Source organism: Macaca thibetana, chromosome 1 (genome assembly GCF_024542745.1).
Source record: "Macaca thibetana thibetana isolate TM-01 chromosome 1, ASM2454274v1, whole genome shotgun sequence".
NCBI classification, from domain to species: Eukaryota; Metazoa; Chordata; class Mammalia; order Primates; family Cercopithecidae; genus Macaca; species Macaca thibetana.
The window spans coordinates 76,832,098-76,853,817 of record NC_065578.1 but is presented as its reverse complement, the minus strand read 5'-3'; the positions used below and the strand labels follow the sequence as shown (position 1 = coordinate 76,853,817).

General features: G+C 43.6%; 1 protein-coding gene across 2 annotated transcripts in view; it reads right to left on the bottom strand.

Annotated features, from left to right (window-relative positions):
- AK5 (adenylate kinase 5) overlaps positions 1-21,720 on the bottom strand; it is a 292,878-nt gene that overhangs the window by 28,724 nt on the left and 242,434 nt on the right. For both annotated transcript variants that reach the window (XM_050805099.1, XM_050805103.1), the window contains exons 11-12: positions 11,754-11,917; positions 8,293-8,409 (exon numbers count right to left, since the gene is read on the bottom strand). In XM_050805099.1, coding sequence (XP_050661056.1) covers positions 8,293-8,409; positions 11,754-11,917 — 281 coding nt within the window. The remainder of the gene's footprint in view (positions 1-8,292; positions 8,410-11,753; positions 11,918-21,720) is intronic.

Genomic DNA, 21,720 nt, shown 5'->3' with positions numbered 1-21,720 from the left:
AGAACATCTCAAGTGGAAAATCCTATGTGGCCTCCAGGGCTGCCCACAATTCTAAACAACTCGAACACACCAACTGGACATTCCCTTGGCCAGACTCAAACTTTGTGCGTGTGTGCATATGTGTGTATGTGTTAAGAGCTCATTCTGAAGATTAGAATACACTTATAAACAGAAACACTGGTTCTGTCAATGAAGTGTCTTGAGATGGTTGAGAGTAGTGAGGCAGAGGGATCACTGTGAAGCCATCATTCCCATCTCCACGAGAGTTATGTACATATTCTGGCTAAAGGCAGAATTTCACCTAAGAGTCTTTTGGGAGGGAAAAGCCAAGAGCAAACCCATGCATTCTACTTCTATTAATATGACTTCTGTTAATATGAGTTCTGTTAATATGTGGTTAATTTGGCTGGTGTTGAGTATGAGATTGGCTTAACACTGGAAAGCATTTCGATTTCACACCAGGGAGTCAGGCTAAGCACAGAGCCCTTCTCAAGATGGTAAGAATCTATAAAATGGCTCATGCCGGTAGTCCCAGCACTTTGGGAGGCCGAGGTGGGCGGATCACGAGGTCAGGAGTTCAAGACCAGCCTGACCAACATGGTGAAACCCCATCTCTACTAAAAATACAAAAATCAGCTGAGCGTGGTGGGGGGCGCCTGTAATCCCAGCTGCTGAGGCAGGAGAATCGCTTGAGGCCGGGAGGCGGAGGTTGCAGTGAGCTGAGATCACGCTGCTGCACTCCAGCCTGGGTGAGAGAGCAAGACTCCATCTCAAAAAAATGAAGAAAAAAAAAATCGATAAAATGGGGGTACTAACACCTATTAAGTAGGACTGTAAAAATTAATCAAATGGCATGTGTAAAGCATCGAGTTCAGTTCCTGGCACACTGTAAGTACTGAAAAAATAATTATTATTCCTATGTTCTGTATGATTTTAACTATGCAAAAACGGGCAGAACAAAGATGGCGAGAATATACATCAAATGTTAAAGGTATTATCACTGGATGGTTAGTTATTCTTTGTTTTGTATTTTTGTGTATTGTTTCATATTATATTTTTATTTCTATAGTCAGAAAAAATACACATTATTGAAAAAACTGTAAAGATTTATTGAACACCATATGTAGGCTTATAAATGTGTAAAGGCACTTGTCAAGGATCCCATCCAATCTTCCCAAAAATCACTGAGGTACATATTTCCAACCAACACATTGTAGAAGAGGAGATAGAGGTCTACAAAGTTAGCTGACTTGCTTACCAGCCAATGAGTTACAAAGCCAGCTTCCAAATACAGGCCTGTTCACACCAGAGTCACTATAAGCAGGGGTTCTCAGCTGGAGTGGGGAATGAGGATGGTGATCAGAAACCCTGACTCCTCTCTTATATTCCTTCTGCCCCGTTACACACATCTACATGCATATATGCACACATACATGTACATACACACAGCCCCTCCTCCAGTAAATCATGCTGCAAACTGAAGGCATAGGTTATAATTCAACAGGGACAGAACCAGCTTGGGGAATAGAAGATAGGAAGGTAACAGAGAAACCACACACAGACTTACCCTTAAGCTGTGGACATTAGTTTGCATTTGATTTTTAGCGATGTCATACGCAGTGGCCAAGGAAATCGTCAAAGGACCTTGCATCTCGGATAACTCAGCTACAGGTATGCAAAAGTGTCAGCCTAACTAACTGAATTTTTAAAGGAACTGATGGTCCAATGCATTGGACACATCAATCTCGGTGACCCAGAAAGGCTGGTGAGATTTTTGTGGGCTGGTTAAAACCTCTCCAGGCTTGAATGGACCTCAAACGTAGTTGCAGGCCTGATGCACAAATGGGAAATATATGCTTTCAACCAAGCTGATTACTTTGAATCTCTGGGGAAAATCAGATGTCTGCATTTGTCTTTGTCAAATTTCAAATGCATTTTTTGCCTATAATTTGGAGGGGAGCTACAAATGAAGGGCCCTGCAGGGCAGTAATGGGTCAACAGTAGCGTTTATAGCATCTTTGTTTATCTGGTCAGGTTTTATTATTATTATTATTTTTTGAGATGGAGTTTCACTCTGTCACGCAGGCTGAGGTGCAGTGGTGCAATCTTGGCTCACTGCAACCTCTGCCTCCTGGGTTCAAGCGATACTCCTGCCTCAGTCTCCCGAGTAGCTGGGATTACAGGCATGTGCCACCATGCCCGGCTAATTTTGTATTTTTAGTAGAGATGGGGTTTCGCCATGTTGGTCTGGCTGGTCTCGAACTCCTGACCTCAGGTGATCTGCCTGCCTTGGCCTCCCAAAGTGCTGGGATTACAGGCGTGAGCCACCATGCCTGGCCATCTGGTCAGGTTTAAAGCAGGTGCTCATTCTGGAGGGTTGCATGTGTTGTCTTGCACACCTGCTAAATTGATACTAGAATCTTCTAAAGTTACTGTCCAGGGACAAATCAGTGTCACTCTTGGTCTCTGTAAGTTCCTCCCAGCAGTATGTAAGAAACTCTCTTTGTAGATGTCTAAAATCTCACTTAAGGGTTGTATGCTCAGTAATGAAATAGGTCACCTGTGTGTTGTTTGAAATGGCATCATGAATTTTAGCATTGGGTGTAAGTGTACAGTCACCATGTTGATGACTTTCTTGTTCCTTAGTTCTAGTTAGGCTTCTTCTCTGCCACATTCTAAAACCTGTCTGACCAGGGACCACAGTGGGAGAGGAAGGATTTTGCTTTACTTTAGGGAAGATCACATGGATCATTTGAATTCATACTTACCCAAAGGCCAGAGGACAGACCAATGGGCTGCATAGAGCTCTGAGCTCAGCCCAACTGGGTTTTAAGCAAAGGAGGAAGTGGTGATGGAGCAGGAATTTTAGAGGTTTGTATGAGGTGTGATTAACAAATGAGTGATGCTAAACTAGATACTATTTTATAAACTTTTATAGCTTAGAAGACATTTATGTATGTTGTATGATCTGATGTTTACAAAACCTTTTAAATGGGTGTTAACAGGTATTATTATCTCCGTAATATATGACAGAGGTGAAAACCTAGGTTTTCTGACTCCAGAGCACATGAGTGACATGCTTTAATGATTCCACCTTGGGAAGCTCCAAGGGCTGTCATTGCTCAGAATGGTGTGGAACCCCACAGGCCTAAGTTCTGGGGTTTGCCTTCAGACTCAGTTTTAAAATTCCCCAAAGAAGAATAAGGATTATAATTTAATTTTTTTGTTGTTGACTGAGAGAGAGAGAGAGAGAGAGAGCCCTTATTTATTTACTATACATCTTTTCCTTGACCATTTGAGGGTTTCACAAGAATATTCTACCACCTCTCAGAGCAATTAAAAAAAAAAAAAAAAAAGACTTGGCTGGGCACGGTGGTTCATGCCTGTAATCCCAGCACTTTGGGAGGCCAAGGAGGGTGGATGACGAGGTCAAGAGATCGAGACCATCCTGGCTAACACGGTGAAACCCTGTCTCTACTAAAAATACAAAAAATTAGCAGGGCGTGGTGGCGGGCGCCTGTAGTCCCAGCTACTCGGGAGGCTGAGGCAGGAGAACGGCGTGAACCCGGGAGGCGGAGCTTGCAGTGAGCCGAGATCGCACCACGGACTCTATCTGGGTGACAGAGCGAGACTCCGTATCAAAAAAATTAAAAAAAAAAAGAAAAGACTTTTATTTCCATCACTTCCAAAAACGTACCGGACCTGTCCTGACTTTCCTGGAGGCTCTCTCAGAGCTCTTCTAACCTTAAGTTCAAGGGCAAGGTAACTGGGAAAAGCCTGAACCTGAGTAAACACTGTTGATCCTGCAGCAGTTGTTACACATCTGCAATTGTATTTTAGTGTCATGTTTACACAACTGCCAGTCCTCATAGACAGGAAGCTTCTCAAGGGTTGGACCACACCTTCCTCTCTTTGTATCCCCTCCAACCCCCAGCCCTGCACAGGCCTTGATTCTAAGGTGGTATAAAAAAATTTTCCTGTTCTTCAGTTACTTAGAATGTATCCCTAGGGACTTATCCACAGCCTAGATGTTGGCTAGAAGATCAGAATAAACAAAATATAAAACAATCCATGGAAGGCTTAATATTGCTCAGATGTTGATATTACCCAAAATGATCTACAAATTTAATGTAATCCCTATCAAAATCCCAATGGTTTTTTTTTTTCCCCCCCAGGAATAGAAACATCATTCTAAAACCATATAGAATTTCAAGAGGCCCTGAATTGCCAAAACAATCACCAAAAAGAACCACAAAACTGGAAGTCTCACACTTCCTGATTTCAAAACTTATTACTAAGCTACAGTAATCAAAAGAATGTGGTATAGGCATAAAGACAGATATATAGACAGAATAGACAGTCCAAAAATAAACTCTCACCTACATATGGTCAAATGATTTTTCATGAGGATGCTAATATGGTTTGGAATTTGTCCCCTCCAAATCTCATGTTGAAATGTGACCTCCAGTGTTGGAGGTGGGGCCAGGTGGAGGTGTTTGGGTCATGGGGGCAGACTGCTCATGAATGGCTTGGTGCTATCCTCGTGGTAATGACTGAGTTCTCATTCCATGAGTTCACGGAAGATGTGATTATAGAAAAGAGTCAGGGGCCTCTGACATCTCTCTCTCAACATGTGATGCACTGGCTTCTTCCTCACCTTCTGCTGTGAGTGGAAGCTTCCTGAGGCCTCACCAGGAGCAGATGCCAATGCCATGCTTCCTGTACAGGCTGCAGAACCATGAGCCAAAATAACCTCTTTTCTTTATAAATTACCCAGCCTTAGGTATTCCTCATAGCAATGCAAACGCACTAACATAAATGTCAAGATCATTCTGTGGGAGAAAATATTCTTTTGACAAATGGCATTGGGAAAACTGGATATCCGTATGCAAAATAATCTGACACCATATACAAAAAATTCACTCAAAATGGATCAAGGCTGGGGGTGGTAGCTCACGCCTGTAATCCCAGCACTTTGGGAGGCCAAGGCAGGCGGATCACATGAGGTCAGGCGTCCAAGACAAGCCTGGGCAACATGGTGAAACTCCGTCTCCACTAAAAGTACAAAAAAATTAGCCAGGCGTGGTGGCATGTGCCTGTAGTCCCAGCTACTGGGGAGGCTGAGGCACAAGAATTGCTTGAACCTGGTAGGCAGAGGTTGAAGTGAGCCAAGATTGCACCACTGCACTCCAGCCTGGGCGACAGACTGAGACTCCATCACAAACAAACAACAAACAAACAAACAAACAAACTGGATCAAAATACCTAAATATATAAGCACTAAAACTACAAAGCTTTTAAAAGAAAACACAGAGGGAAGGCTTCATGGGGATTAGGCAATAATTTCTTGTACAGGACAAAAAGCACAGGCAACAAAAGTAAAAATAGATCAATTGGACTACACCAAATGAAAAGCTTTTGTGCATCAAAGGACACAATCAAAAGAGTGAAAAGACAGCCTATCAAATGAAAGAAAATATCTGTAGGTCATATATCTGATAAGGAGTTACTATCTAAAATATATAAAGAACTCCTACAACTAGACAACAACAAAAAGAAAACAACTTCATTTAAAAATGGGTAAAGGACTCAAATAGACATTTCTGCAGAGAAGATATACAACTGGCCAAAAAGCACATGAAAAGATGCTCAATGTCACTAATCATTAGAGAACTGCAAATCAAAACCACAATAAGATACCACCTCATACCCATTAGGATGGCCACTATCAAAACAACCCATAAAATAACAAGTGTTGGTGAGAGAAATTGAAATTCTCATGCATCGTCGGTAGGAATGTAAAATGGTGTGGCCACTATGGCTGGCAGTATGTACGTATATGTGTAGTATGGTGGCTCCTTAAAAAATTAAAAATAGAATTACCATATGATCTAGCAATTCCTCCTGTGGGTATATGCCCAAAAGAACTAAAGCAGGAACTTGAACAGATACTGTGTACACGTAGTCATGGTAACATTATTCACAATAGCCAGAAAGTGAAAGAAACCTCAGTCTCTATCAATAGGTGAATGAATAAAAATAATGTGGCATATACATACAATGGAATGTTATTTGACCTGGAAAAGGAAGGAAATTCTGACACATGCTGCAGCATGAATGAACCTTGAGGACATTTTTTTAAGTGAAATAAGAGGTACCTAGAATAGTGAAATTCATGGAGATGGAAAGAAAAATGGTTGTCAGGAGCTGGGGAAAGGAGGGAGAGGGTAGAGTTTCAGGCAGGTGCGGTGGCTCACACCTGTAATCCCAGCACTTTGGGAGGCTGAGGCGAGAGGATCACCTGACCCCAGGAGTTCAAGTTCAGCCCTGGTAACAGAGTGAGATCTTCATGTCTACGAAAAATCAATAAGTTTAGCTGGGTGTGGTGGTGCACACTTGTAGTCCCAGCTGCTCAGGAGGTCGAGGTAGGAGGATTGCTTGGGCCTGTGAAGTTGAGGCTGCAGTGAGCTATGACTGCACCACTGCACTCCAGCTGGGGCAGCAGGGCAAAACCTTGACTCCAAAAATAAAAATAAATAAAATAATAAGTAAATAAATAAAGGGTAGACTTTCAGTTTAGCAAGATAAAAAGAGTTTTCAAGATGGATGGTGGTGATGGTTTCACAACAATATGAATGTACTTAACATCATTGAACTGTACACTTAAAAACGGTTAAGATAACACATTTCGTTATGTCTATTTTACCACAATTATTTAAAAAGTAGAACAATGCTCCCAATTCAATTTTGTAAAACACTAGTTGATTTACGTTGAGGTTTGTGCTCTTGAAGTGGTTTGTTTCATGGGAAAAAGCTCATTAGAACTTGGGCATTGTGAGTGTCCCCCATCAAGAACTGCCTGAACCTTCCACAGTCATGGGGCTCTGCTCCGCAAATCTACTTCTCCCTGCCCACCCCCATCTTGCTGATGGAAGCTCTGGAGTTGAGGGATAGCCAGAGTGGGTCCAGGGTCCGCACATGCCAACTAGACTTAGACATGTTTTCTTTGACTCTGGTTTCCTGTAGGGAGTGTAGGGGAAGATGAGCAATTGACCTTGAAGTATTTCAACACTGTCTAAGGAAGTTAAATGAAACAGCTCAGAAGGAGGTCAAAGTAAACCCCCAGAGGCACGCAAGTATAATTCACCTCAATCAATGTCACTGGAGGTGAATGGCAATGGGTCCCGCAAAATCTTAGTCCTGCCAGCAGGTGGCACTTACCAGTAAGTTGTCACCAGCTGTGTGGCCATGGGGAAGTCATTAACCCTCTCTGGGCTTCACTCATTACCCTTAACGTGAGGACAGTACTTCCCCTATCTATCTAAAAACGTTATTTTAAAAAAATGAGAAAACTGCATATGAAAAATGTTTCAAAACTAGTCTAAAGAGATCTCTGTATAAATACGAATTTCTCCAGGCTGGTCAGTTTTTGTTTAACAAATGAGGCCAGTCGTACCCTTCTTGCCTGGACTTGTAAAATTACAGGTACCCTCTATAAAGTGTGGGCACAGGATCTGGCCCAGAGTGGGTTCAATACGTGGCAGCCACGATGGTTTCTACTTACTGCTGCTCCCCTGTGAGTGGCCCTGACCCACCCTCCTCACTAGGAGAGGGTGGGCTGGCAGGTAGGACAGCGGGAGGATAGTGGGAGGGTGGTGTGTAGTTCTGATGCTGCCTGTCCAGCACCCATTCCCCTGTCTTCTTGTAAAGGCAGCCCTTACTTTTCCTGGGGGTGATTTTCCTTCCCTGTGTGGTTCAGGTGTGGTGCCCTTGCCGCCTCCTCCCTTCCCATCCTTCCCTGGTCCTCCAGGCTGGGCCAGCCAGCATATTCCCTCCCCTTCCCTCTTGGCCACAGTGATTGGCTCAGTGATGATGGGACTGTGACCAAATCCAGGATAAGGAAAGATAACTCTGGGTCTTTTGCTGGACCCACTGGGAAACAGAAACCCTTTTCTATGAGGCCACTTAGATGGTAGAAGGTAAGCCTTGATCAGGAAGAAAATGAGGCCAACACAAAGGAAAGAGAATTAGAGAGAGAGAGAGTCAGACAATTGATGAACACATTCGGATATCTGGAGTCAACCAAATCCAAACCACTGCTGGGTGTTTTAGTTGCTTAAGTCAATAAATCTACTCCTTTTTAAAAATTTCTAGTTTGAGTTAAGTTTCTGCCCCTTGTAATGGAAAGTTTTCATTAATGTAATTGGGAAAGACATAGACTTTGAATTATCCCCCAACCTCAATGATGTACCTTATTTTTCTTCTGGAAGGATCCCCATAACAACCACTCACCCTGCGTCCGAACTCTTCCCCTTGCTTCACCTCCCGAGGATAGCCGTCAATCAGGAAGCCCCTGGTGTCCCCGAGGCTGGTCACCATGGCCTCCTTCAGGAGCTCCAGAACGATGCCCTGGAGCAAAGCGAGAGTGGTCAGGACCTGAGCTCCTTCACAGAACACTAGAAGTACCCCAAGTCTCCTTCAGTCATCCACTGAGGGGGGAGAAAGGTTCAGATAAGGTTAACAGCAGACAGCGACTGACCATATTTCATTTCACTCTTCCACCTCCACGCCATATTTTAATATCGATGAAATTGGCAGGTATTTATAATCAGTTCTGCATCATAGTTTAATTGTTAGTGTTTTTTTCTTACTGGTATATTCTTACCAGTTATCTATCTTAAAATATTGGCATCTTAGATGAGATAAGGTAGCTGTATTTTATATGGTATCACTCCATGAATTAGGCATAATGGCAATTTAAAACTAGACAAAACATGGTATAAAAAGTATTTTACTGGCTGGGTGCGGTGGCTCATGCCTGTAATCCTAGCACTTTGAAAGGCCGAGGTGGGCGGATCACCTGAGGTCAGGAGTTCAAGACCAGCCTGACCACCATGGCAAAACCCCATCTCTACTAAAAATACAAAAACGGGCATCATCGTTGTGGGTGCCTGTAATCTCAGCAACTCGGGAGGTTGAGGCAGGAGAATCACTTGAACTCGGGAGGTGGAAACTGCAGTGAGCCAAGATCGCGCCACTGCACTCCAGCCTGGGTGATGAGAGAGTCTGTGTCTCAAAAAAAAAAAAAAAAAAGGTATTTTGCTGTTAACCTTTTTCCAGTAAATATTTTATAAAATTTGACATCTACTTAAAAGACTTTTGGTAGATGTAAAGTAGCATTTTCAAGCAAGATCACTTTCTTTGTTGAAAATTTGTATTTAACAAGTGCTTATGGTAAATGAAGTAGGAGAAATACACCAGAGTCTGGAAATTGGTAGAGGAAAATGCAATCAGCTGCCAGTGGAGGAACTCCCTGCTTGTGGGATCTGTGCGTTCTGGCAGGGGCTTGGGGAATGCGGCCATTGCAAGTGTGGTCAGAATCTATCCCTAGATAATCATGAATGAAGTCCTCATGAAGTTTATATTCTAATGAAGAAGACAGACAATATTGATGAACAAATAAATATATAATGAAGAGTCAGCTACAGATAACTGATAGGTACAAAATTAAAGCAGGACAAAGAGGTACAGAATGCTAGAGGTGTTGCTTTCTATAGGGTGGTCAGGGAAGGCATCTGATAAAGTGTAACACTGAAGTGGAGATCTGGATGAAGAAGCAAACTGTGTGACTGTATGAAGAGAGAGCGTCAGGCTGCAGACAGAGCAAATGCAAAGGCCCTGCGGCAGGAACAGTCTGACGTGTGGTAGGAACAAGGAGGCTAGTGGTGGGTGGGAGTGAGCAAGGTGAGAGTGGTGGGAAATAACACTGGAGAGGGAGCTGGAGGCCAGAGCTGCAGGAAGGACTGTGGATATCATCCTAAGTGCAGTGGGCAGCCATTGGAAGGTTTTGAGGAAGGGAATAACGCACTTTGGTAAATGCTTTAAAGAAATCATTCTGGCTGTGGCTGAGACCTACTGGGGTGCATTCTCAGAAGGTTAAGGTGTTCTTTTTTTTTTTTTTTTTTTTTTTTTTTTGAGACCGAGTCTCACATTGTCGCCAGGGCTGGAGTGCAGAGGCATGATCTTGGTTCACTATAACCTCTGCCTCCCAGGTTCAAGCGAGTCTCCTGCCTCAGTCTTCCAAGTAGCTGGGATTATAGGTGCCTGTCACCACGCCCAGCCAATTTTTTGTATTTTTAGTAGAGATGGGGTTTCACCATGTTGGCCACGCTGGTCTTGAACTCCTGACCTCGTGATTCACCTGCCTCAGCCTCCCAAAGTGCTGGGATTATAGGCATGAGCCACTGCGCCCAGCCAGGTTAAGCATTCTAAGTCACAGGATGAGATAGGAGGTCAGTACAAGATACAGATCATAAAGACCTTGCTGATAAAACAGGCTGCAGTAGAGAAACTGGGTAAAACCCATCAAAAACAAGACGGCAACAAGAGTGACCTCTGGTCATCCTCACTGCTACACTCCCACCAGCGCCATGACAGTTTACAAATGCCACAGCAACGTCAGGAAGTTACCCTATATGGTCAAAAAAGGGAAGCATGAATAACCCACCCCTTGTTTAGCATATCATCAAGAAATAATCCATAAAATGGGTAACCAGCAGCCTTCGGGGCTGCTCTGTCCATGCAGTAGCCATTCTTTTATTCCTCTACTTTCTTTTTTTTTTTTTTCTGAGACAGAGTCTCGCTCTGTCACCCAGGCTGGAGTGCAGTGACGCGATCTTGGCTCACTGCAAGCTCTGCCTCCTGGGTTCAGGCCATTCTCCTGCCTCAGCCTCCCGAGTAGCTGGGACTACAGATGCCCGCCACCACACCCGGCTAATTTTTTGTATTTTTAGTAGAGACAGGGTTTCACTGTGTTAGCCAGGATGGTCTCGATCTCCTGACCTCGTGATCCGCCGGCCTCGGCCTCCCAAAGTGCTGGGATTACAGGCGTGAGCCACCACGCCCGGCTCTACTTTCTTAACAAACTTCCTTTCACTTTACAACTCGCCCTGAATTCTTTCCTGCACAAGATCCAAGAACAGTCTCTTGGGGTCTGGATCGGGACCTCTTTCTGATAACAGCTGCTGTGGAAAGAGGAGACTGTAGGGAAAAGGGTGGGCTCCAGGAAGCCAGCTAAGTGGTAACTGTAATGGTCTGTTTTCCTTTCTTGAGGACCATTCTGGCTTCCAGGTGGGAAACTGGTTAGAGAGGAACCAGACAGCTCTATTGCTAACAGAGACTGTATCATACAGCCCTCATTACAGAGCCTAGCATGGCACCCCGTGTGGCAGGGATGAATATTTCTTGATATCCCTACCATCCAGCTTCTCAGAGATGGATGGTGACTTAAGAAGAAGAAAAAAGATAGAAAAGGGGATATTCTTAAATTACACAAGAAGATAGCAAATTTCAAGATAATGCCATCATACCTCCCAGGACTAGACCAAAGCATTGTTTTATATTTTCTGGGGGTTTCTAATTCTGGGCTCTGCTGCACCACACTCACTTCTATTTTGAAACTTCTCCCATTCTAAAGTGGGATGAATTTGGAGGGAAAATGTGAAATTAGGCCAACATTCGAGGGTCTGGTAGCCAAACAAGATGGAAGGAGCCTGGGCCAGCTCGACCTGGCTGGGCAGAAGGGCTGTCTGCTGTAGACCTGCCTGCGTCTGGATTGCTGCAAAGGAGGGCAATAAAATACAGTTATTGTTTCTTTGGGTTTCTTAGTTCCAGCAGCTCAGATTCCTTACAAAAACCCCAAAGATCTCCCCAGACAGGAAGGGCAGTAGTGTCGGGCAGGCCGTGTTACTTACTGAGGGCACCAGGTCTCCACGTTCCATAATGTCTCTGATCAATTTGCTTCTTTCAGATTCTGATGCCAGTTCCTTACGCAGGAGCTCGCCAGTCGAGAGATGTGTAAATCCATATTTTTCCACCAGCTTTTCACACTGTGTGCCTTTGCCAGAGCCAGGACCACCTTGAAAAGAAGTCATGTGTCAGACATGCATTCCAAGTCTGGTGCCTCATTTTTAATGGTAGTCACCATGGTGAGCAAGCCTCAGTGTTCCAGTCGCCAAGCATGTATTGGGAGCTTGGGATTTGCTATACCAGGAGCTGTGCTGAGAGTGGTGGATGCAAGTGGAGAATGGGATACAGCCCTTACCTTTAAACAGCTTAGACTATCCATGAAGCAGGAGGGGGCAGGTGTTACAGAAAAACAAACAGTTACTTTTCATAGACCACTTGTAACTCATGGTCATGGGCAGTTAGTGAAGAGGAGTGCAACCTACTATGGGGGCACAGAGGAGGGGTACTTGGCTCCGTTTTGGTAGAGATGCAAAGTCAGAGAAGTTTCCTTGGAGAACTGAACCTGCTCATGTGCAGAGCACTGGCCACAGTTCCTGATAGTGAATGCTCAACAAATGCTAGCTTTTAATTTAAGAAAATAAGTGTTTGTATTTTCAGCAATCTCAAACTTACAATAGAGTTGTGAGGACAAAGAACTTTCAGAAACACTTGGGAATAAGTTGCTAAGTGGATGCCTCTTTACTCCAGAACCTTTTAGTGTCATTTCCCACAAACAAGGAAACAAGCACTTCCTCCTTCATAATGATATCCTTGGACCCCTCCAAATTTCAATTGAATTGTCCCAATTGACTCCAAAATGTCCTCTGAAGTCAATGGGTCAAATTCAGGATCACACATTGCCTTTCGTCATCATGTCCTTCTGCTCTCCTTCAGGATGGAACAGTTTTTGTAGGTGTCCTTGACACATTTTAAGATTATGAATAGTTATTTTATAGAATGTCCCTCAATATGTTTTATTTCTTATTTTTTCCCTAGCTATTATCAATTCTGAGTATCTACCGTATCCCTTTCATGAATAGTATGTCTTTGACTCTTTCCCTTGCCCTCCAAGTTCAATCAGTTAAGTCACAGGATTTTACATCTGAAAATAATAATAGCTAACCTTTGTCAAGTGCTTATTGTACCAGTCACTATTCTAAACATTTTAGGTATTATGTATGAGGTTATATAAAATAACCTTAAGAGGCATGCACGGTCATTATTCCCATTTTACAGATAAGGAAGCTGAGGCACAGAGAAGTTAACTCCATTGGGTAAGCTGCACTGCTAGTGAGTAGCAAGCCTAGGACGTGAAGCCTGAGCTCTGACTCTCAGAGGCGTTCCCTTCTCTCCTCCCCACTGTGGCCACATTGACCTGGCCACACTTCAGGTCCTCATCCTGTCTGCCTGGCGTATGGTGATAACTCCATCTCCGCATGTCAGAATGGGAGGAGCTTTGGAGCCCCACAGACTTGCTAGCAGGATGATGTGCCTGGAAAGCAGGGCGCTCCCACCTCCATAGCACTCAATGGCCTCCTATGCCCCCAGAGTAAAATTCAAATTCCCTACAGCAGCATCCCAACTCTCCAGAATCTAGTCCTACTTTACCTCTCCAGCATCTTTCCCCCTATTTCTTTTTCTTCTCCTTTTTTTTTTTTTTGAGATGGAGTCTTGCTCTATCGCCCAGGCTGGAGTGCAGTGGTGCAATGTCACCTCACTGCAACCTCCACCCCTCAGGTTCAAGTAATTCTCCTGCCTCAGCCTCCCAATTAGCTGGGATTACAGGTGCACGCCACCATGCCTGGCAAATTTTTGTATTTTTTGATACAGACAGGGTTTCACTACATTGGCCAGGCTGGTCTCGAACTTCCGGCCTCAAGTGATCCACCCGCCTCAGCCTCCTGAAGTCCTGGGATTACAGGCATGAGCCACTGTGCCGGATCCCTCTCCCCCATTTCTTACCCTCCTCCAGCACTGTCATGTCCAACTGACACAGTTCTTGGACTGACACAGTTCTTTCAATGCTTTCCATGTGCCTGGAAAGTAGGGCACTCCCACCTCCATAGCATTCAATGGCCTCCTATGCCCACACAGACTTTTCCAGGCTACCATGCTTTTGTTCTTCTTGGTCCTCAGCTTGAAAGGCCCTTCCTTCCTTCTCTTCTCTTTGTTTTCTCCCCCAGCTTTATTGAGGTATCATTGATAAAACTATAAATTTAAGGTGTACAATGTGACGATTTGATATACATATATATTGTGAAATGATTACCACAATCAAGTTAATAAACCTTCATCTCATATAGTTAACTTTTTTTTTTTGTGCTGAAGACATTTCACATCTATTCTCCTAGCTAATTTCAAGTATATAATACAGTGTTGTTAATTGTAGCCATCACACTGTACATGAGGTCTCCAGAACCACTTCTCCTCACTTCCCCAGCCCTTGGCAACCACCATTCTTACTACCTGCTTCTATGAATTTGACTTTTTCAGATTCCACGTACATGTGAGATCATGTAGTATTTGTCTTTCTGTGCCTGGCTTATTTCACTTAGCATAATGTCTTCCAATATGTTATCACAAATGGCAGCATTTCTGTCTTTTATGGCTGAATAATATTCTATATTCCAGCACATTTTCTTTACCCATTCATCTTTTCTTTTTTTTTTTCTTTGAGATAGGGTCTTGCTCTGTCCCCAGGCTGGAGTACAGTGGCACAATCTCAGCTCACTGCATCCTTGAACTCAAAACTCCTGGGCTGAAGCAATCCTCTTGCCTTGGCCTCTTGGGTAGCTGGGACTATAAGTACACACCACCACACCCAGCTAATTTTTAAATTTTTTGTAGAAACAGGGTCTCTTGCTATGTTGCCCAGGCTGGTCTTGAACTCCAGGCCTCAAGCGATCCTCTCACCTCAGCCTGTCAAACTTCTGGGATTACAGGCCTGAGCCACTGTGCCCAGCCACATTCATCCTTTTTCCTAATGATCAAGGTCTTCCTCAGCCCTTAGGCCCAGATCACATGCTTCCCTCTTCTGGCAGGAGCCAGACCTCTCACCCTCGACTCTGTTGGAGCCAATGCTGTAAACAGCGCCGTGTAATCCCTGCCTGCCTTACTCTTGGGCTGCAGCTCCCTCACTGGTCGCCGGCCCTGCAGGCTTCTCTGGGTGCTCTGAGCACATTACACAGCACCTTGCACATCGTAAGTTCGCCATAAATGCCTGACAAAGTTAAAAGGAAATATTTACCATCAGCATGCAAAACATGATTGAAATTTTAGTATGGTAATGAGGATTTACAACTCATTCTGCAATTTTCCTGGTTTGCCTTTTGTCATACTTAAAGCTCCTTTGTTTGTGCAGTTTGCAACTTCCCTCTTAAGGGACATTAGTTGTTGACCCTTTTTAATAGAACGGCCCCTCATTTCCCCTTCTTTGCCTTGCCAGAAAATCCAGGAAAGATCTGAGTTTTCTATCTTCTGCTCATCTATACAGCTGCTCTAAGCCAAATGGGGAGGGAGTCAGTCAGACCCCTCATAGTATTGTCAGGGATGGGCTGGATGTAATAGGAAAACAGCAATTATAGAGGCTCCCCAAAATAATGCAGACCACTTAAAGAAGCAGCCAATTGCCAGCTAATGCTATGTTTACTGTAAGCACTATGCCTCCTGTCTCTCGGTATAATGGGAATGGAGAGTGTGGGAACAAGGAGGCCACTCCGGAGAAGAAGTGCTTCCAGGTAAATGACTAAGGGGTGAAGTGGCTGAGCTCCTGCAAAGGCCATCATGGTTTCTGCAGCTGGATTTACCTGGAGATGCTTTTCCTGGGATGGCTGGGAGCCCTCCATGTGGAAAAGATATTTTCAGACTTGGCTTACAAGGCAAAAATGCCATGTTCCAATTATTTTCTTCCTTCAGCATCCTGCTAATATGACTATTACAGTTTTTGTTCCTCTAAAATGTTATTTAATAAATGTCGACACAAAGGCAATTAAAAATCTTCAGCTCAAATTAACAACAGCTGTGTGTTGAACAGCAGCCGCTGCCCCAGTTAGAAACTTTCGTGGGAGCAACAGCTGCAGATTTTTAGCATTCTTTGGCCAAATGGCGCAGGCACTGTGGAATTTTAAGTAATCTACACAATAGCTTGATTCTTCCCTTGGCTCCAAACTGAAGAACAAAGTGATTTTATCACTGCAGTGAAAGCACGAAAACTGCTGGTAGAAACATAAATTTTCATATACTGCCACTGACATATCTTTGAGGTCTTAACTGATGACTTTTAAATAAAAAACAATGGGGCCTTGATACCCCTCCAGGATAATTTGTTACACAGCAAAAGATATTTTGAGGAACCACATCTCAGAATGAGTGGGCTGTGTCCTCTGGTGGCAAGATGACTGATGACAGATAGGAGCTGTCACATTTACTGTCATCTCACTAATTTTTAGTGTATCATTACCCAAGGCTCGGACCCCTGAACAAGCCCATACACCATACCACATGATGTGATTCACAAAGAGAGTGTGGAATATGAGATTCTATTTTGAAGATGTCTGTAAACACCTCACAAAAAGGTGGAAAATGTAAAAAGCGTTCCCTGTGAGGCCAAAGGTGCTATATTGTGAAAAGTGCAGGTACTGTGAGCGTCCACTTCCCATCTCAGTAAGTCATGTCCCTACAGGTCGCGACAGCATCGCCATAGAAGGAAGGGAGGAGAGAGACTGTATGGGAATTGCCAGCCCAGGGAGTCTAAGTCTGCCTTCTCTTCGGTACCTGATGTTCTTTGAGAGGTAGAACTGAAACCACCTGCATCACCTCAGCATGCCCACGTGGGTCACATTTTCCAGTGTGCTTTGTATTGACAGGAGCAATCCTCTCTTGTGAGATAGCTCCTGGATTCATTAGCTAGGCTCCTTAAGATAAGGACCAGCCTCCGCCTCCCAGGTTCAAGCGATTCTCCTGCCTCAGCCTCCCAAGTAGCTGGGACTACAGGCGAGTGCCAGCACTCCTGGCTAATTTTTGTATTTTTAGTAGAGGCAGGGTTTCACCATGTTGACCAGGCTGGTCTTGAACCCCTGACCTCAAGTGATCTGCCCACCTTGGCCTCCCAAAGTGCTGGGATTACAGGCATGAGCCACCGGGCCCAGCCTAAAATGACCTTTGTTGACATTTTATTGCATCTTACTAACTCCAGGATGTTACCTGGAATTAAGCATGAAGCTTAATTAATACAGCTCTTTTTAAAGAAACATCTGTTGGACAGCTAGTGTGGGTTTCACACTGCTAAGCACTAGAAATAAAAAGACCCAGAACTGGGTCTTTTCCATCAGAAAGGTCACAGTCTAGTGGGGAGGATGGGCAGGTGAACCATCATCACAGCTGTGTGATAGGTTCTATGAGTGGGGCCTGTAAACACCATCGCAGAAGCACTGGCTGGGACTCCGTAGGAAGGGGAAGGGTAATTAATCACCTTTGCCAGCACAAGGGAAGTGTGGGAAAGATGGCATAAGGCTGAGCCTGGTGTCTTCAGTAATGGAACCTGGAGCATGAAAGGGCTCTGCATCTGCACAGGGGTGGAAGTGGAGGAGTATGAAGTATTATGAAGGGCACAGGACGGGTGATCTGACAATCAACACTGGTTCTGCCACTTACTAGTCACGTGATTACAGAGCAATCTTTTAATTTCTCTAAATCTTAGTTTCTTCATCTGTAAAATGGGGGGAAATCATCACCAACTTTCTGCCTCATTCCACTTGAGGCGCTACCTCCTCATCTCCCATACCCGACCAGTTGCCAAGCTTTGTCAAGTCTACATTTGAAACGTCTCTGCAATTTGTCCCCTGTTCTCCCAAATGTCAATGAAAACTTTCCTGTTTCCATCTCTCTGTTAAAATGTTGGTGCTTGGTAAAAGCTATTTACAATGAAGGGGTGTTATACACCTCCATAGCTCTTCCCGAGTTACACTGTCTGGCACATCAAGGTTTAAATTAAACATAATCCAAAGTCAGTAATGAATCTGGGGACTAGCCATTACTTCCAGACTTCCAGACCACTTGCAGGTACTTAAGATATATCCGTGTGTGCACGATCTCTCTCTCTCTCTGTGTCACACACACACATGTATATATGTGACAGAGTATGTGAAGATACATGTATCTAGTTTAGAAAACTCAATGTTTATTTTCTCCAAGTTTCAAAGCAGAGAGAACAGTATTCTCTGGGTTTAATTGCTATCAGCAAAACTTTCCAGGCTTTAATTCCCATTCCACCGCAGTCTGAGAGATCTTTAAGCCTCCTCAGCACCAATGACCTTCATCACTAACCCAATTTCAGCCTCCCGCGGCTCTGGCTGAACCTGAGCGTTCGTTATTTGGATGTATTCTCCCACTCTGATAGCATCTTTCTCTCCCTTTCGCTTTTCCCTTGACCTCACTTCTTCTCAACTTGTTCCTTGCCATCGTTATGACCTTACTGGGTTGGCCCATTCCCTTTGGGCTCCACTTACCTCCCTAGCTAGCTGGATGCCAGGCCCTTTCTAGCAACTTTGAATCCTTTGCCCCACTTCAGTTCTATGGAACCTGCCGTGTCACCATCAGCCTACTCTCCCTGCCCAGCCCACCATAGGCTTTATTTGCATCTACTCTGGGCTGCTAAGAGTTCCCTTGAGAAAGTCCGAAAACTGAACCGAGTCATGTTATCTAACTTCATAATAGTTTTTAGTGCTTCTTGGCAAATATCCTTCTTTTTTCCTGGTATCAAGTTGGACATTAATTGGATGTCCATGAATGGACGCTAATACTTCCCACTGTCCTTCAAACACATCCTCATTTCTCTCACTCTTCACATGTTTAACCCTCTTACTCACTAAGATGAAGACTGTCTCATTTCCTCAGTGTTTTCAGAACATTGATGTCTTCATCCTTTGCCCTCTATCCTTCTTTCTCCTGTTTGGAAAATTTTATGCCATTTAGCTTAAGGCTAATTTATCTGCCTTGGCTCCTGTAAAATATATACATATATTACAGATGACTTCATACCCTCTTTTTTTGTCCATATGAAATTTATATTTCTCTTGGTTGGCAGCTTCTTTTCTGTATAACATCATGCTCAGTTTTCCCCAGTCCACACAATAAGGATCAGAATTATTATCTGTAAAATGAGGCAGTTCTTCTTGGCGATGGTTAGAAATCTTTTTAGCTTCTTCCTAGTAAAATTCTATAATCTTACAAAGGTTGGACACAGGTTTTTTTATATTGTGGTACTATTTTAACAACCATTGTGGTACTATACATATGATTTCCCTGCTTTGGCTCCTGTAAAATATAAATTTGAATATATACAAAATACAAATATATATATATATATAAAATATTTTATAGGAGCCAAAGCAGAGAAATTATATACATATAAAATATATTAATAGATAGATAAAGGATATGTATGTACAGATACATGTATCTAGTTTATATGGATGATATATATTATTTACTTAAAATTTTGTCTTCCTTATTGGGTTCCATGGTATGAGTGTGGAATCTGGGTCTACTTTGCTCGCCATGGTGCCCAAACACAGTGCCTGAAATATAATAGCCACTTCATAATAGCAGCTGAAAGACTAAAAAATTTAATGATAAATGGATCCTCTTCTGCCTGCTCCAAAAACCTGACGCTCTCTTTTTTGTCCATATGAAATATATTTCTCTTGGTTGGCATGTTTTCTTCTGTATAACATCATGCTTGGTTCTTCCCCAGTCCAAATGAAAATATTTCTACCATTGCGTGTGTCCTCTGAGTTATCTTTATATTTTTTTTTTTTTTTTTTTTTTTTTTAATCAGCGGAAAACTGCCTGTTTCCATTTCCTCTTCATTTATTGACTCCCTATCCTCTTGGAAACTATCTCCTATCTCATCACACTCTGAAATTGCTCTTTTACAGTTCAACAGCGATTGCATATTTGTCATATTACTTGTTGGCTTGCTTCTAGTCTTTGATACCTTTGACTCTGTAACACCAACAACCAACATCTAAAAATTCTCTCCTTCTCTGGCTTCTAGCACATTACAGTTTGCTCACGTTCTCTTCCTTTCTTTGCCAGGCTGAAGCTCGCGGAGGGCAGAAACCACTTCACTTAGGCTGGCATCCCCACAGAACCTGGCCCAGTGTCACAGACAATTGTTAACGACAGCCAGTGTCCAGGAGCCTGTGGCCCTACGAAAGTGACACCTCTGCTCCTTTCACATAAGATGATCATGGGACCCACGGGCTTGAGTTCCAGGTTCACACCTCAGGCCATTCTCCATCCGGTTAGATGACTTTGATCAAGTCACATATCTGCTTTGAGCTTCAACCTCTTCAGTTAGAAAATGGGGGTGGTCACAATGCCTGTTGGTTGTGAGGGCAAAATAATGTATGTGAATCTCTTGGATCGGTAGCTGGCAAAGTGAAACGCACAATAAGCATCATAATTATTATCTGCAAAATGTGGCAGCTACTGTTGGTGACGTTTAAAAGTCTTTCTAACTCTTTCTAACTTACTCCCACTAAAATTCCCTGAGCTTACAAAGGTTGGACACAGCAGTTTTATATCCTGGTACTGTTTTAACACCTTTAAAGGCGCATCGTCTTCCCAGTTATGGCTTGTGAGAGGATCGAATATCTTTTGCAAATCAAACTATCTTATTTCTAATCTCCATATTTTAGAAACCTATCATATTTCTGCCTGTTGAAATATTTCTTTCTCCCTAAATGAAAATAGGTCCCTATGTTGGGTTGAGGTTTTTGTGAACGAATGACTCTTTTCTGAGAAAAACTATTATGCCATCAGATCATGAACTGACTGTGCCCTAGGAATGATCCTCAACCAGTCTGGGCCTATGAGTCACTTGAAACTTCTCCATCTGGGAAGAGCTGCATCACTGTGCCGAGCTTCAGCAGGCTGCTGCTGGGAACTGACACTCTTGGACCGAAAACAATTGAGATAAATAGATCTTTATCCTCAAAGACAACATCTTTATTAGTTCTGAAATGCACTGACTGCTTCAGGTTATTTGGTGAATATGTGGAAATATGCCAGGGTCTGCTGAAGGTTATATGGGAAAACTTTAAATGGGACTGGGAATGTCTTGATAGTAGAAACCGTGCCTTATTTATCAGTGCCTGTGTATAGTATATCAATGAATGAATGATGGACTATCTGTGAGCTTCACAAAGGCAACCCTGGACATAACAAGAAAGTCAATTAGGGGACCTTTGTTCTTGACCACTCCTCCTTTGAACTAGCCGAGTGATTCCGGGAGAGTCACTTTGCCTCTTTGGGTGCTGGCTTCTCTGTTTGTAAAGAGAAGAGGCTGAATTAAATGAGTGGCTTCCTGTGTTAGATTGTATTACTTTCTTCAATATTCCAGCTTTCCTTCCATAGTGCTTCTCCCTGTGCCTGTGGAAGGGGGACTCTTCCCCACCTTCTTTCTTTTCTTTCTTTCTTCTTTTTCTTTTTGAGATGGAGTCTTGCTCTGTCGCCCAAGCTGGAGTGCAATGGCGCGATCTTGGCTCACTGCAACCTCTGCCACCAGGGTTCAAGCGATTCTCCTGCCTCAGCCTCCCGAGTAGCTGGGATTACAGGCACCCACCACCACGCTTGGCTATTTTCTGTATTTTCAGTAGAGACGGGGTTTTGCCATGTTGGCCAGGCTGGTCTCGAACTCCTGACTCAGGTGATCCGCCCACCTCAGCCTTCAAAGTGCTGAGATTACAGGTGAGAGCCACCATGCCCAGCCTGCCCCAAACTTCTTGAAGTTAAGAGTTCCAGGGGACTTGCTTTGGTCAATGAAATGTGGGCAGAGGCAGATGTGTACCGGTTTTGAGCAGAGGTTTTCACACCCAGCACATGGTGTGCCAGGTCTTTTCCCTTTGCCATGAGGCTGGTAATGTTTCA